The sequence below is a fragment of the Astyanax mexicanus genome, chromosome 24 (assembly GCF_023375975.1).
Source record: "Astyanax mexicanus isolate ESR-SI-001 chromosome 24, AstMex3_surface, whole genome shotgun sequence".
In the NCBI taxonomy this organism is placed as follows: domain Eukaryota; kingdom Metazoa; phylum Chordata; class Actinopteri; order Characiformes; family Acestrorhamphidae; genus Astyanax; species Astyanax mexicanus.
Genome location: NC_064431.1, coordinates 8366720 through 8384042, shown reverse-complemented (window position 1 = coordinate 8384042; position 17323 = coordinate 8366720). Strand labels below are relative to the sequence as shown.

The following is a 17323-nucleotide window of genomic DNA, read 5'->3' as shown; positions in this document are numbered from 1 at the left end:
GTTATGCTCACTCCCTCTAAAGTTGACCGTAGAGGTGGCTACAAGTGTGTCTCTTGTGAAAAGGCTTGAAGAATCTTAGAAAAATATTCATCAGGCTGATCAGGCATGAGGCTATTATGTCTTGATTCACATGCACACATTTTTTAGGGTAGGAATATGTTGTCACAATATTTCAGTATGTGGCATCAGTTATGGATATTATTATTGAAACCTAGGCACTCTAAACTCCCTAAGAATCGCATTGCAGTGATCTTGAGATGCCCTAATGTAATGATATCAGACAGAAATCCAAATGCGATAGCGTGCATGGAAGCTAGCTATAATTCAAATGCAAGGAAAACTGCATCTGGCTGATGAAAGTCTGGGACAGACTGAAGCAGAATAAGGGGCACTAAGACAAGAGATCTTCTCCCACCATATTAAAGATCAAAGAGTAGAGAAGTGGATGATGGAAACCCAAATCTGGAATAAAGGTTTCTGTCCTGCCTGAGGGCTAAAAGAGAGGCTCCATCATTGAGCCCAATGTTAGCCACAGAGATAAGCAAGCCAGGGATGTCACACATAATTCTAGATATCAGCACTACATTTTAAGCAAGGTAATAAAGGCTGTCAACTCAATCAGAAAGACTCACCAGGCTGATCAGGTATGACTGCCTTAGAGTTTAGCTGGAACACACAACATTCAATTAGTCTAAGTGTAAAATATTGATCCTAAATAATATAATCTAACGTTAATAATAATTCATATGCAAGGAAAACTGTGTCTACCTAATGCTACTATAATACCAACTACAAAGATAGTGAGGCAAGGGAGGTCACATGTGGATATTAAAGGCTGCACTACATTTTAAGAAAGGGAGTAAATACACATTGTCAACTCAATTAGAAAGAAATTGCTGCTTTTTTGCTTGGCTGGTACACACTGATGTATACAATAAGAAAATCTGAAAAATCTGCATTGTAATATCAGAGAGTGATCCAAAATGGTGTGCATGAAAGCTAACTATAATTCATATGCAAATATGCAGTCTGAAGCAGAACAAGGGGACAAGAGAAGAGATCTTCTCTTCCACCAGACCAAAACCAAACAAGTAAAAAGGCCAAATCCTAATCTGGGATAAAGGCGTCCATCCTTTCTAGGGACTTAATGAGAGCTTGTCAATCGTTTAGCCAGGTTTGGACCACAGAGAAGCCATTGATGTCACACGTGGCCCTTACAGGCAGTACAAGTCTAGGATATGATAGACAAAACACAACCAAACATTATATCCCAAAATAAGGAAGGGAGTGAATACACACTGTCACCTCAATCAGAAAGAAATTGCTGCTTTTTTGCTTGGCTGGTACACACAGATTTATATAATCAGAAAATCTGAAAAATCTGCACAATTATATCAGACAGAGGTCCAAAATGGTGAACATGAAAGTGCTAATGCATATACATTTTCGGTATTTAGCATATACAAGGAAAATTGCATCAGGCTGATATTAGTCTGGTTCAAACTAAAGCGGAATAAGGGGCACCAAGAAAAGGGATCTTCCTCTACCAGTGCACCAGTGTCTGTCCTTACTGAGGACTGAAAGTGAGCAGCCCCATCATTTAGCCAGGTTTTGCTCCCTTACCTTGAAAGTTGACCACAGAGTTATAGTGAAGCCATGGACATCACACGTGGCTTTTCCAGAATAATGTACTACATTTAGCTCATTTTATATATTAAATATCAAAAAAAGCTCATCATCAGACTACATCAGACACATACACATATACATATAGTCAACTTGGACAGTAACAACAGGGAAGAAATAATGAACAAAATCACTATATCAGACAGAGGTCTATGAAGCTAATTCATATGCAAGGACGTATGACTCAGACTTAAGCAAAATAAGGGGCACAAAGACATCCAAAAATCAAACACCAAAAGGCCATAGCCCAGAGAAGTGGACAGGACTGGGCAAAGCATAATATGGGCTGAAGGCGTCTATACTGAGGTCCTGTCTGAGGACTAAAAGAGGGCAGCCCAATCCTTTTTTGCTCTTCTGCCTCGAAAGTTGGCCACAAAGCCAGGGATGTCACACGTGGCAAGTCTATTAAGACAGTATGTAGAGGAAAAATCTTGAACAATGCATAAATCATTAGAGCTGATCTACAAAATAGTAATAACGGTAATATGTAAAGTGTAAATAATAGTGTGCATAAAAGCTAGCTAATTTATATGCAAGGACTCATATGACTCAGACTGAAGCAGAATAAAGGGCACAGAAGCAAGAGATGATCTTCCACCAAATCAAACACCAAAGACCAAAGACGAGAGAAGTGGACGAGCATAGCCTAATCTCAGCTAAAGGCGTCCGTCCTGTCTGAGGTCCTGTCTGAGGACTGACTGAAAAAGAGCAGCCCCATCGTTTAGCCAGGTTACCCCCCACCCCTCCCTCCTCACTCCCTCCTTCCTTCCATCTCTCAAGTCTCCAACAGTGTAGCGCGGTCAAGCCCTTTTCCCTGCATTCAGCTCGAAAGGCGTAGCAGCATTAGCAGCCTCAGCTCAGCTCAGAAGGACAGAGAAACTCCCCCACCTCCTCCTCTTCCTCCTCCTCCTCCTTTTTTGCCACTTTAGGCTACACTCCCCTCACCTGCTATGTCGTCTTCAAAATCCAGATCGTCTTGCCCCTCTTCTTCATTGCTCAGCGATCCGGGCATCTTTACTGCATTACCCAGAGAAAAAAGGAGGGGGGGGAGGAAAAAAAAAATCACATCCAAGCTAGAGCTCACTAAAGTCGTGGAAACTTAACCCCTTCAGAGCAGCAGCAGAGGCAGCCTTTCAGCAATGCAACAACGCCTTTCAGTGAAGAAGAGGAAGAAAGGACGTCCAGCGAAGGTGAGGGGCTTGAGAAAACACTTGGCACCCCCAAAAATTAAAGAGAAGAAGAAGATGGAAAAGAGGAAAAAAAGAAAAAGGGAAATATGGCTGCCCTACATGGAAGCCGCCCCAAAAAATCTCTCCATTCCCTCCTCCATCCAAATCCTCCGCTCTGAAAATAAGAAAGAGCCAAAAATGGAACACACATGCCCAGCTTGTGACGTCTGGTCGGTTGCCATGGCGATCCATCCCATAATGATGATGGGGCACGACTAGTTAGTAGTGCTTTCCCCCTTAGTTACCAGTTGGACTAGTACATGCACGCACGCGCACAACCACATTGCTCGCGCACACACTGCTCACACAAACACGCTCACAGCGCCGAGCTCGTGCATTCTGAGGCTTACGTGGGGTTGAGGGGAAAACGTGGACGAAAGTTGTTTCGAGTGCTGTCGCGTGCTTTCTGTCCGTTGCCGTGTACGGCGAGCAACATCATCTCTGGATCAACCTCCAGACCGACCGACCCACCGCACGAGCGCAAGAGAGGGGTGGGGGAAACTGTGCTCGTCTTTGTTTGCATCACACGCGCCAGGTTTGGTTTTTCCCCTCTGCACGATCGACCAACACGCCACGCACAGACCGGGACAGAGAGAGGGCCGTCGCGTGCGCGCGCGTGAGTGTGTGTGTGTGCGAGCCTGTGTTGTGGTTGGTTTACAGGTGGGTATAAGTGGCGCGAGGATGCTCTTATTTAAAAGTAAAGGAAGGCTCTCGCGCTGTATTTTTTTTTTAATTCAGGGGGGTTGGGTTGAGGAGTGATCTCCGTCTAGATCGTGCAACAGATGCAGAACGCGGCCAATTAAAGAGCCGGTTAGCGCTCGATGCAATAGGCTCGCGCGTTCAGGACCACCGGAGAGTCACGAGCGCCGTTGTCAAGGTGACGAGGCAGCGCAGCCCGACACAAAGACAGAGAGAGGGAGAGAGAGAGAGAGAGAGAAACAGACAGGAGAGAAAGAAACAAAAAAAGATAGGATGGAAAAGAAAGAAAAACAGGGAGATAGAAAGAGAGACAGAAACTGCAAGAAAAAGAGACTGAAAGAACAAAAAAAGATGAGAGGCAGAAGGAATATAACGAGGTATTAATGACACAAAGAGGAGGAAATCAAAATATGAAAAGATGTATGCCAGGAACAATTAATAGAAAATAGATAAATGAGAGAAGGAGTAGGAAAGAACAGTGCAACACAAAATAAACAAAAGATACAGAAAGAGGAACAGTTAAAAGAAAGGACAAAAGGTGAGAAGAGAGAAGGAGTACAAAGACAGGAGAATAAAAAGTTTGAAAATGACAGAAAATAAAACTAAAGAGTGTATTGGGAAAACGTGACAAAAGATATGAGGGATGATGGTAGGGAGAGCTTGACGTGGCTCCAGTCTCTGAGTGTGTTTTAGATAATAAAGTACAGAGAAAAATGTGTTAATGTTTAAAAAGCTCTGTACACACAAAATTAAAGCTATGTTGTGTTGTTTAAAAACATAAGTCTCCCATTAACAAATGACAAATTCCAGTTGCTCATAAATATAATTGGCTTATATGAGCCAAATCTATCAGCTAAAGCTTGTTCTTACTGTCTTCTGCTTAGTAATACAGACTTGCAATGCATTTTGGTCTCTATTCAACTTGTTTAGTGAGCTACAATGTTTCAATTAAATTGCAAGTGCACTGCAGTGCCCTAAATATCATGTTCCAATTCCACTTTATAATTCTTATTCTTATTATTTGTTAAAAAAACTAAACTAAAATAAAAAAGTTTAGGTCGTAATGAAGAATTGCTTATAAATTTAAAGAATAATCAAGATTTTTTTTTTCCACAAAGCCCTACTAATGTATATTTTTTAGTAACAAATGTAATACCTCAAAATTTGCATTAATTTTCTATTTTTTAAGTTATTTACATTATGAATATTTAATTTTTTTGATTTTTTCATACTTAAATTTGAATAAATTATTACAATAACAAATGACAGGCACACAAAAAAACTTCATTTGATCCATCCTCTTAATCCATTTAAGCTAGCTTTTTGGACACTTAATGTAAGTTAAAGCATAAAATTAACTGTGGGAGTCATAGCAACCTAGCTAGCTTATGTATCCCAAATATATTTAGTTAGCATGCAAGCTAATAATGACAGTCCTTCGTACCGGTTGGTTAGTTAGCTATCAGTTAGTTATCAATAGATAACATTAGTTAAGAGAACAAGTGTCCTTGAAATTGCAATTTGACTGCCGGAAATAAGAATTTGAACGATATATTGTTTAGTTTTACTATTATTTAGTCTTTTTACCTCAGAAAGCGAAGTGTCCGAGGGCACAAACGGGTAAAATTACCAATTTACCTTTAGAGCTATATTCCCGCGCTTTTCTCCCTCTGCGACTGCCGCTCGCGCACCTCCAAACACACTTGCTATTACGCTCATCTACTCTCAGCGAGTATGTTTCACAGATCTGCCTTTTGGATTTCGCTGAGGGATTTGAAAACCTTTAAAATGCAAAAGGCAGTGCAGATTATTTACAAATACATAATACTTACATAACTTAGGTTAGAAATAAATGTTTCAGGGATTTTAGATCGTTATTTAAGATATATAAATTTGTTTAATTTCTAAAACAGGTATTGTGGGTTACCATTTAGCTCATAAGAGCCCAACGTATTTCTGAACATTGATACCAATTTCAAAATCCAGTCAGAAATCTCATTCAGGTTGGTTTCTTCCTGCTGGCACCTTACGGTAAATATTTTAAGGTTAAAATGATAAAGAAACAAATTACAATTTCAGAACTGTTAACATTTTGTTTTAGAAATGAGGTCACAACCAGCTCTATGGCATATTAAACATTCATTTAAGCATTTGAAGGGTTAAATGGTTGGAACAAACCTGTACAAGCTACCTTTATCTCCAGACCTAACCCAGCATAGTTATATTCTGTAAATTAGGCCAGGTAAATGAACACATATTGTGAGGACCTTTACTCATCTTTTAAAGGGTCTGTGACCACATTACCATAGGTTCTTTTGTGTTAATAAACAGTCATTCTCAACAATATTTACCACTTAATATTGACCAGAACTGTTGGTCACTTAAGATTCTTGTATTTTAGTTTTTTCATTTAACGGATGTCAACACCTCTTATCATTGAGCCAATTAAAGCATTTCCTCATTTATTTTAGCATAAAAGGTCTAAAGCAAACTTTGCCTCAGTTTGTTCATTTGATTTGTATTAAGCAGTAATATCAAACTTGCTTAAACTATTTATATGCTTTTTTCAATTGCAGCTTCTCTTTGCCCAACCTCAGTATTTGAGTATCATCTAAAGCGAATGTTGTGTAGCCCAAGAAGAGGTGTCTTAAGAAGAGTGCCAACAGTAAGATGCTGATAACCTTGCTTACAAAATGTGCTTTGGATCTAATTAGCAATTTTGTACAGTTTCTAGTGGTTCGGACAATCAAAAATCAACCAAAGATGACAAAAAAACAGATTGTGGTTGGCAGTCTAAACATAGTAAAACAAACCAAAAAAAAGCTCTGCAACATCCATGCTGACTAGAATTAATTTTCTGCTGCATCAGGAAAATCAGACTGTATATGGCTAATGTTTGACATACAAAAAAAAAAAAAAAAAGAGACAACTACAAATCGGCTCTTTTGAAAATTTTATTGACTTCCATAAGAGCAGTGTGCAAGGATTTAATCGTCATCCTCTTCCTCCTCTTCATCCTGGTTGATCTGGAAGTAGCGCAATTCGTAACTCTCCTTGGTGTTCGCCACAACGCGCAGCCAGTCACGCAGGTTGTTCTTCTTTAGGTACTTCTTGGTGAGATATTTCAGGTACCTTCAGAGAAACAAAATACAAATGTAATTGTCAGTTGCTATAAGTGGACAGATAATACATTTATGGGTGCCTAAATTAAACTAAAATCTATTATTTCCGTATTTACCATAAAAAATAAAATAAAAACATGGGCGCCCAAAAGCAGTTATGTTTTCACATTACTTTTTCAATCTAATCAAGAACTTACATGGGCAGTTGTGTTGGTATTGACGTTTTGGCAAAGAGTACAATAACAGCTGTGTATCGCCATATTCTTAACTTACCAACTAGGCCTACATCACATCTTTAAACACTGAGCATAAAATAACCTAATGTCCTCAAACACATCTACAGAAATAATCTTGATTTACTGACACTAAATAAACCTCATCAGCAAACACCAGTGTTTACCCTGTTGTCATCAAGTGCCCTTGTTCATTTCAGTGTTTCCCTTCTCAAAACACCTGACTCAACTCATCAACTCATTAACAAGCTCTTCATGAGTTTTAAAATGAGCATGTGAAAAATTGCACTGCAGGGGTATGCCAGCACTGGGAAATAATGCTACAAACAGCCTCTCTACAGGGGAGTAACATGATAGTTATTGAGCATTTCCAAGAGATTCTTGTACAAGAGATCCATCATCAGTGCCATTGTAGCCATGTACTGTCTTGTAACTCCATGTAGAGATAAAAATAAAAAGATAAGTAATCCCATAAATATGGTTAACAATAGAAGTTTAAATAAAATACATAAAAAAACAATCAAGCGACTGAAACTGAGGTCTAAGGGAATACTTAATATACTAACATTAAAACAATTGCTTAACTCCAAACCATTAAACAGGAGTGTTAAATAAGGGTGGACGAAATGTTCCATTCTTAAAAGCATCTCAACCTGGATGTAGACAATTCTGAACTGAATCACAAATGACAAATGTTTTTCTCGCCTGGTGTTGAACCTCTTCCGCAAGGGCCACAAAAGTTATGAGGTTAGACATTTCAAAAAACACAGGGACAATTTGACGTATACTTTAAAAATACTGGCCTATAACTTATATAATAATTTTCATGATTTTCCTTTATAAATCCTAAGTTCTGACAAGTCATTTCAGATAAATATATTATATAGCTGAAGTTCATAGGATTTACAGAAAGTGTGCAAAATTTATTTAAATAAAATTAGGCAGGTGCATTAATTTGGTCACCCTTGTCATTTCATTAATTTGAATACCTTGAGCACTAATTATTGGAACACACTTTGGTAAGACCACTGACCCTTGACCTACATACACAGAGAAATTAAATTATAAGAAAGGGTATAGGAGCCAATTGCAAGTTTTTCTCCTCTTTGCATCTTCTCTGAAGAGAGGCAACATAGGAACCTCAAAACAACTGAAAACAGACTGTTCAACATCATGGTTTAGAGGAAGGATACAAAAAGCAGAGATTTCAGCTGTCAGTTTCCACTGTGAGGAACATAGTGTGGAAATGGAAGACCACAGGCACAGTTCTAGTTAAGACCCGAAGTGACAGACCAAGAAAAATCTCAGATAAGCAGTCAAAAGTCAGTCAACTCACAGACCAGCTCCAAACATCTACAACACCATCATTTTGCTGCAGATGATCACTGTGCATCGTTCAACTACTCGGCGCACTTTACACAAGGAGAAGCTGTATGGGAGAGCAATGCAGAAGAAGCCTTTTTCTGTGCACACGCCACAAACAGAATGCCTTGAGGTATGTTAAAGCACATTTGGACAAGCCAGCTTAATTTTGGAATAAGGTGCTGTGGACTAATGAAATTAAAATTGAGTTATTAGGAGGGCGGTGTGCATAGCAGAAAAAAAAAACAGCAGTCCAAGACAAACACTTGCTACAGACAGTAAAATTTGGTGGTGGTTCCATCACACTATGGGGCTGTGTGGTCAGTGCAGGTACTGGGAATCTTGTCAAATTTGAGGGTCTGTTAATATCAGTTACACTGCTTAAAATCTACTCCTGGCATTCATGCAGAGGAACAACATCATCATTCTGGAATGATCATCTCAGTCCTGAATATCTGAACATTTGTGGTGTAATTTAAATTGGGTCGTCAATAATCAAAATCCATCAAACCTGACTAAACTGGATATGTTTTGTAAAGAAGAATGGTCCAAAATAAATCTTCAAACAGAAACTAGACTATTATTGGTAGCTTTAGGAAACGTTTAGAGGCTGTTATTTCTGCAAAAGGAGGATTGTTCTGTTAGGGTGCCCAAAATCACGCATCTGCCTATTTTTGTATTAACTGAAATTGCTGATCCGAATAACCAATGGTTTATAAAGCCTGCGCTTGTGCGCTACTTGTTTATACTTCTGCGTTTTACTCTGCAGTTTTAAACTGTGAAAACAAGAAAATGGGGAGGAGCACGTCAGGCTATGGCATAAGGTACTTGTTGCCTACAGCACAGCTTGACAAGTATAAATTGACCTTTACTTCTATGTAACAGACTAAAAATTCACCACAGCAGCACTAATAAGGGGGCCCCATAAAATCCACTTTAAACATCTAACTTATCTATATTTTATCTGTTCAGATCGTAATACAATGGGAACTATATATAGCAAATCTTATATGATTAAAAAATATAAAAAGACATGCACATTGAAAAACCTTAATTCTATAGTTAAATGTTGCAGTTTCTTTACAAGAGGGATGAAGTACCACTAACAGCTTTGGCAATGACCAAAATTTAGCCGCAAAAAACAAGCATACATATTACATGCATATTTGTCAAATTAATGTACAGAATAAATGCAAAGGCTACTGCCCTTTAGCAAGGGCCTACCATTAGGGGGGATGCCATATCACATTGTATGCAATATCACAAGTTTTAAAACTGTTGCTTTTATTTAAGTTTTTTTAAGAAGAGGTCTATTTCATTTTTGTTTTGCCATTTAGTTTTTTTGTTTGCTGTTTACAGGAATGTAAACAGCAAACAAAAAATAATATAATATAATATAATAATGTAATATGCTGCACTGTTAACGAAACACAAACGTTTATAGAGGTTTCTACTTTTATACTAAATACAACTAATTTTTGTTGGTCATTTTTTTTTTTATTAATTAATTTCATTAAGAATTGTTATTACAAAAATACCCCAACATAGTGATTTTATGGCCATATAGCCCAGCACTACTCACTCACTATTCAATAATTACTGCAACAAAAATGCTTTTTCTACCATGTAAACCACAAATTGACCCTCAGCAAAGCAGTAGCAATGCTTGCCTAAAACATTTCATTTCAACGTAGGGACGCATCAAATAGTTGAAGAGTATTTATTCATACTGTCCAAGAGAGGTTACTTTTTCTCCCTTTCCTGGGGCAGTCCTGATGAGAACCAGTTTCATTAAAACGTTTCCTGATTGTCTTTGTGACTCCACTTGAGCAGTTTTTGCAATAATATGGATTAGAACATTACTCAAATAGGGCTACTGTATACAAACATTACTTCCTCACAACTTTACAACTGATGCTCTCAAACACATTAGGAGGCAATAAATTCATGTAATTAACTCTTGACAAGTTCAGCACAGCTGTTGACTGAAAGCCATTCCTGATAAATCAACCTCAAAGCTGACTGAGAAAATCCAGCCTAAATGTACAAAACTGTCATCTAAGCATGAGGTGCTACTTCAAAGAATTTAAAATAGAAAACATTGGATTGTTTAACACTATGTTCGCTAAATAACTCAGTTTTTCTTCATAGATTAGATGATTAGAAGCTTAAGTTCTTAGTTCAGAAGTAGGGGTGAAACGATTGCTTAAGTAATTTCAGTTACTCGATTAAAAAAAAAAGATTGAGCAATCTTCTGTGGAGGAATCGTTCATTTAATTTTAAAACACAGAGCATGGAATTACACGCTGACTTTTAATGTGACACGTGCTCAGCGGTACGTCACCTAGAGCTTAGATCGGGCCCAAAAAATCCGACCTAACCCGGCCCAAACAACGTTCTGCTCGATTCCGACCCGACCCATAAACTGTCATTATGAGCCAGAGCCAGACCAGACCAGACCCGCCATAAACTGGCTGTTTTCAGGCTGTTTGAATGAGCGAATTTAATTTAAATGTTTAAGAACAGCTAAACACAGCGCTGCAAGTCAAACGCGGACAAATGAAGGAGCTCACATGCACCCAGAGATGCGTGATAACATTCTAACTGGTGCAACTTTTTTTTTTAAACAGTTTTACAAGGTTATAATAGTTTTTAATTTTTCATAACAGTTAAAAAAAAATTCCCCCTCCAATTCAGTTACTTTTAATTCGTTTGAGTGTATTTGTTAGTTTTTACACATCACATCAGAGAGCCCGATCTGAGAAAAACAAACTAAAAAACTCAAACTACAGGTTTCACTAATTTTCACAAAAATGATAAACAGTGAGTGAGTGAGTGAGAGAGAGAGATTTATCAGTTTATCATCCTCTCGCACAGGGTATTCAGGTGTATGAGCTACTCACAGGTAAAGCTTCTCACAGCTGCTTCTCAGATATACTTTCAATTCAATTACTTGTGTGGCGTTTATTCCACTGTATATCCTGTTTCACTACAGAACATGTGCTTTTATCTCCCTCACACTCATTCTAATGCCATACAGAATTCTGCAGCTTCAGTGTTTTCTGTCGTTATTTTGCTGCTAGCGCTATAAACAAGAACTAACGTCACGGGCCGCTTTTGTGCCGAATCAGACTCCCCACATAATCCGGCTCGGCTCTATGAGTCGAATCGGCACAACATCACCCACTGTAAAACTGCTGGAGTGGAAACAGTGCATATAAATAAAAAAAAAAGGTTTATCAGTAATTTCAATTCGTTGTAGTTAGTTTTATGAACACAATATAGTTTGTTAGTTGCATTTTTTCTTTAATTACCGGTTATTAGTTTCAGTTAAAAATGTTTTCACTTTCAGTTTTCGTCACTTCGTTCATTTTCGTTAATGATAATAATTGGTTACTTAGCTACATTGTGATTATCACACCAGAGCTTTATATAAAATAAAAATAACATTAAAAACAAATGCCTACATCTCTGACTATTTTCTGGAGCCCAACCAGACCCAAAGAACGCGGGGGGTTGGGTCAGGAACGGATTCGGGAAAAGAGCGAACTTACAAGAAGAAAGGGCAATATTAATGGAGCATTTTAGGCTCAACAGCAAGAACAACTCAGTGACGTATTCGGTGCAGCGTGGTCCTTGCCTCCCACAAAAGTTTTTATGCTGCACCATCTCAGCCGATGACACCCGGAATGACCCGAGAACAGGTAAATTTAACTAATAACAAATCTATGAAATTAACATTAATGTACCTTAACATAAGGAATACTGTCTGTGCGATTAGTTTATAAGAACTGAGAAGTTTTTAACTTAATACAGGCTTTATGTAAACAGTAAACACAGCGCTGTGGAGTTCAGAAAATAAACAATAAATACACTTTAGTTAGCTCAGCTTAAGTTACTTTGGCCAGAAACAATAAGATTGATTTTTTTCATATATAAGTACATTTGGCCAGTAAGACAAAAAGATAATTCCGGACACTTTGTGTGGTGGAACAGGGAAGTGTGTGTCTCTTGAATATCATGATAGTAAACTTGAATATCAGTTTACTATCATAGGGTTCATAAATGCACAGCTATGAACTTATTGTACTGTCATTTTACCTTACTTACGTCACTTAATTAGACCTGAGTAGTGCAAAACAAACAAAAAAAGCAACATTTTTAATACTTTTGTTGTCAATTATTTTACAGGTCTTGATGTATTTTGGAGAACATCCCCTGCCCAAGAAGGAGAATCCACTGACTTGGTGGAAAAAGAACGGAGCACGCTTATCAAACACTGGCAGAACTGGAAATGTCTCTGCTGTTCAGCAGCTAAGATGCACAACATAAAGCCAATGTTTATGCCTTTATTATTGATTAATGCTGTAGATTTTTAATACAAGAAATCCTTCCTGAATACAATTTAACTTAATTAATTAAATTATTACCTGTGGTATTTATTTCTATTTTGTGTTTCTTATAGTTTGTTTTATTTATTTCTATTTGTTTGCTATTTGTATTTTGTAAATTTAAAAATATAACAACTAAAAAAAGGAAAGAAATTGGTCATTCATTATTAAGTAAAATGTCTTGTTTTCTTTTGTGTGTTTTAAAGTGCTCTTCACGCAAGCAAATGTGTTTTATTCAATTACTCGATTTATCGCATCAATTTTTCAGTACAGTACTCAATTACTAAAATAATTAGCTGCAGGCCTATTCAGATGTGATGTAGAAAGACATCCAGGTGTATATTTTAGGGACTGCAGTGATCTAGTAAACTATTTCCTTAAAGGGAAGAAGATGGAGGCGCTAAAGTAAGTTTCTGGAAAGCCTTCTAAGCAGAGCACACAAAGGTTACAAGAATACAACACAGTTCATACCTCTGAATATTCCACTGCTTATTACAGCATAATTTTCTGTACAAGAACACTTAAAACTGCAGTCAGCAACAATCAACCATAGAAAATGAGTAAAAATTGGTAAATTAATAGCCATTTGCTGCTTCGCCTAACCACTTACAGCATAGCCTGAAACCAAAATGCGGTAGCATTCATATAACTACTATTGAGGTACACAACACCACATTCTTCCACTGAATAGAAAGCTAAGCTGCAGATTTGTCAAATGGAGTGATGTAAAACTGATACGTTTGTAGTGTACTACATACTAAAACCAAAATGTGCAAAATGTATTTGCATTCAAAACAGACCTAGTCTGAGATTAAACAAACCAATGTTTTTTTTTTTGTTTTTTTTTTTCACAAACCACAAAACCAATCAGTTCAAAAGCAGCTTCTTTCTCCAGGCCATCAGGCTGTTGAATAGCCAGTAGGACAGTGTTGTGTCCAACCCACCCATCCTAAGATACCATCTCCATATGGACTTAGTTAAACTGCACCTACTCTTCACACATCCACATTACGTTAATCAAGATTCAGTCCTGTACGTGCATGTAAAGTATTAAAAATATGTTTTTAGTTACCTTGATTGCACTTTCTCCACAGGAGCTGAGAATCGCTAACTAAAAACAGCTTGATATTTTAGCCCTCAGGTGATTGAAAATCCTAATCAAACATTTCCGTAAACAGGGATGGCAAACTAACCTCTTGGAGAATGGGACCTCTGAAGTTACTGTGATTTTGCTCTTGCTCCTTTCGATGGAAACCACGCCACCGCCCAAATTACCAGCTTTCCCATTCACCTTGATGCGCTCTTGCAGGAACTGCTCCTATAAAAGACAAAATAAACAACAATCACATCAACCTTATAAAATCTGCAACCAAATTATGTACACAAAAGTTTGGACAAACCTTAAATTCAGTGCTTTCATAATTTTAAAATATTCTGCATTGTAAATTAAGTTATTCAAACTTTAAAGCAACACAGAATTATTTAGCAAAAAAAAGTTACTCAAACCAAATGTTTTTTTTAGATTAACCTAAGCAGACAACTCTTGCTTACATCACAGCTCATGGCTGGATTTTCTCAGTCACAAAGATCAGGACCAGTCCAAAAAAAGGAAGTGCAAGAGTTACCCCTGTTGCAGAGTAGTTTACAAATCTTTAGCTATTGATTGATTTTGAAAATGATTTGGAACATCTTGTAACATTTTACATTATTGCCAAGCTCATGTAAACAATGATCTATAACAAAAGTTTTAAAAAAAAGAAAAAGAAAAAACCCACTCAATTTTTTTTTCAAATGGATCAAACTTACCAACACAAGTAGAGAACAGTGCTTCATCATTTAATAAGACACAACCAGTCAAAATGAACACTAACATTAAGAACACTTACAAAGTTGGCAGCATCCATGATGCCATCCTCAACAGGGTGGGTGCAGTCCAGGGTGAATTTCAGGACCTGCTTCTTCTTTTTGCCACCCTTAGCAGCTGGCTTCCTCTGTAAACACAATCAAAAAAGGTGAATAATTTTCTATATTAGTACGTTACACAAGTCTTGAAACATCTTTACATCCTTCTTTAAAATAACATACTAGTAGAAAGGAGAACTGCAGCACGACCGTTTCCCTACTTATCAGTCAACAACCAGCTTTAGTAGGTGTGGTACATCACAAACTGTAAACGTGCCATGCTCAGGTTTTGTACAATATTAGGGAACCACATTCTAGGCAGATTACTGTATGTGCAACCTGGTTCACAACAGATTATGATTTCCTTAGCCAGTCAAGCTACTGTGTAAAACAACCTTGTCTTCGGTTAAGAGTGTTGACAGCTGGAAAACATGGGCTACCCTAAACCAGGGATAGGAATGTGTCTGAAATCTGTGTCTTGAGCCAAAAGACAATTATCCCCAAAAAATAGAAGTTCAGACATTTTGCACTTTATTTGTTGCTTATGACTTTACCTTCTTTACCAAAGCTGATCCTGCAAATCTTTATATTACCAAAACCACAACAAAGTGGTAATGCAAACAAATGCACACCAGTGTTTGTAGTACTTTAATTAATCCCCCTCAAACTAGCAAGGCTTTGTTACTGAATTTAATAGGAAGGTTAAGTGGAAAGGGAAATAATGCAGAGCACATAGGCTTCCAGAATTATGAGAACCTGCCACATAAATCCAAAGGCCAGCATCTTCAAAAGCAGAAGACATCAAGCACATTGATTTGTGAACTGTTGCTTTGTCTGCACAGCATCCTAAAACAGGTGTGTGAACTCCTATTATATTTAGGCCTAACCTAGTATTTTCACATTTCTGGAGAAGACATCTCTGCACCAAGCTTATCTCTTGTAACACAGATGATTTAAAAAAATGTTACTCTGGATGTGGATCCAACCTAGCGTTTCCCAAATAGTCTTCTCTACAGCACAGCTGGTTCAGCAAATGTGCATATTTTCCTAAAACTTCCATGAGGTTATAATAAGGGAATGGACTAAGTTAGAAAATGTGCTGGACAGGGTGTTCCTTAATTCAGGACTGTCTTGTGAATATCACCACTAGCACTTATCTTTTCTGGAACTGAAAGCCCACTCTAATACTCTCACTAGATTAAGCATATGTATTAAGAAAGTAGGAAAACACAAACCACACAAAACATGGATCCAACCAAAAAAATCCCAATTCTAATCAAGAGGTCTTCTCTACAGCAAATGTTCATATTCTCAATGAATATTCATATTCATATTCTCCTCTATAAAGGAAGCAGAGAAGTACAGACTTCTTGAACTGTTGTGGGGACCTCACGCAATAAAAAAAAGTGTCTCCCACCCCTGCTTCTGGAAGCCCAATGGGCCTGCTCACGTAAATATGCTCAAAAACCACTAACTATTTATTATCTAAACGTAGATAACTAACATTTACGAAAACACCAAAGCATGCTGATCATGTGTGCTTCAAGAAACCAGTTTTAGTTCGTACATTAGTGTATACACACTACTTCATCCGTTTCCCAAACCGATTAAAGGAACTTATTAACCAACTGAACAAAATTGTTTTATTTACATTTAATAAAATACAGAAACAAGCAGTAATTTGCGGAGGATGAAAACTTGTAGCCTGCTAGCATTACCATAGGCTCATTCCTGCGATGTTCCCGAAAACGTGGCTAAAATAACTTACTGACTCTACCTCAACGTTTAAAGACCCTGTTAATGACTAAACCCTCTAACGACACCTATGCTGTGAGTTCTGGTGCTGTTTGATAAGAAAAAACGATAAAATGAGCTATTTTAGCTCTCAAGCTAGCTAAATTAGCTTAGCACATAGCTTAGCATAGCTAGCTTTCCGGCCTACAACGTGGTTTGCAGAGGCAGCGGCCTCTCAACCTGAGCCAGAAACAAACTCTTCTAAAAGCAAGTCTAAAGCCTGTATTCAGCTTCTGACCAGACTCGGGAGGAGGTATGGGTCTCGCATTAGAGCCGCACCGTTTTTAAACACCAACTCGGGGCAAAACAGAAGATATTCGGGGGTTTCGGGGACGAGCTAGTACTTACAAACAGAGCCATGGCGGATAGATCAGGCAGAAAGGGAGAGCAGAGGCTGCGCATGCGCTTTGAGCCAGACTGAAATCGAACTCAGAGCTCATCGATGAAACGATACGTTCACCACTTAAAATAATAAATGTTTATTATTATTTATTATTAAGTATTATTAAAAGTTTAGTGTTACGTTTATCAGTAACTTGTATGATTTTATGGTTTATTATTAAGTAAAATGCAACATCATTATTTTGAGAGTAATTATTTTAACAATTTAACTACTATAACCTTTAAAGGTGCAATAGAAGGCGAAGGCTGCAGCTTTTAAGGTGGAATGGAAAAATAAAATAAAATAAAAGCTAATAAAAGCTCGTTTCAGCTCCCCATCACAGAAGAATTAAGGAATTCCTCAATTAACAATATTAATAATTAAATGCAACACCACCTGTTCCCGTTCTAAAGACATAAAACCCTGTGATCCAAGGGAAAAGGTTACAATCGAAAAAACATGTTTAGGGATACAAAAGAGAAATGGGATTGGACTCTATTTCCAAATAATGACTTAGGCACAC

The 17323-nt window shown here is 37.6% G+C and overlaps 2 protein-coding genes across 6 annotated transcripts in view; both read right to left on the bottom strand.

Annotated features, from left to right (window-relative positions):
* Positions 1 to 3543, bottom strand: part of chd5 (chromodomain helicase DNA binding protein 5) — an 88732-nt gene extending 85189 nt beyond the window's left edge. For 3 of the 5 annotated variants that reach the window (XR_007429344.1, XM_049471699.1, XM_049471701.1), the window contains exon 1: positions 2632 to 3542. Coding sequence is in view for 4 of the 5 variants with exons in the window: in XM_049471699.1 (XP_049327656.1) it covers positions 2632 to 2698 (67 nt within the window). In the remaining variant the exon portion in view is untranslated. Of the gene's footprint in view, positions 1 to 2631 lie in introns of all 5 variants that reach the window. The other 2 variants (XM_049471700.1, XM_015601976.3) reach the window with 2 other exon arrangements.
* Positions 3544 to 6555: 3012 nt separating this feature from the next.
* Positions 6556 to 16845, bottom strand: rpl22 (ribosomal protein L22). The gene is made up of 4 exons (XM_007228499.3): positions 16767 to 16845; positions 14609 to 14713; positions 13916 to 14040; positions 6556 to 6746 (listed from the first exon to the last, which is right to left on the bottom strand). Exons 1-4 carry the CDS (start codon positions 16818 to 16820, stop codon positions 6602 to 6604), a joined length of 429 nt encoding a protein of 142 aa, XP_007228561.1. The 5' UTR covers positions 16821 to 16845; the 3' UTR covers positions 6556 to 6601.
* Positions 16846 to 17323: the final 478 nt, after the last annotated feature.

Bases quoted from the DNA above. Each gene is read 5' to 3' on its own strand.
- rpl22 (XM_007228499.3), bottom strand. From the start codon at position 16,820: ATGCGCAGCCTCTGCTCTCCCTTTCTGCCTGATCTATCCGCCATGGCT. The intron at 14,041-14,608 runs GTAAGTGTTCTT...TGTCTTTTATAG, and splicing joins TCATGGATGCTGCCAACTTT to GAGCAGTTCCTGCAAGAGCG. The intron at 6,747-13,915 runs GTTAGTTTGCCA...GTTTCTCTGAAG, and splicing joins GAGGTCCCATTCTCCAAGAG to GTACCTGAAATATCTCACCA.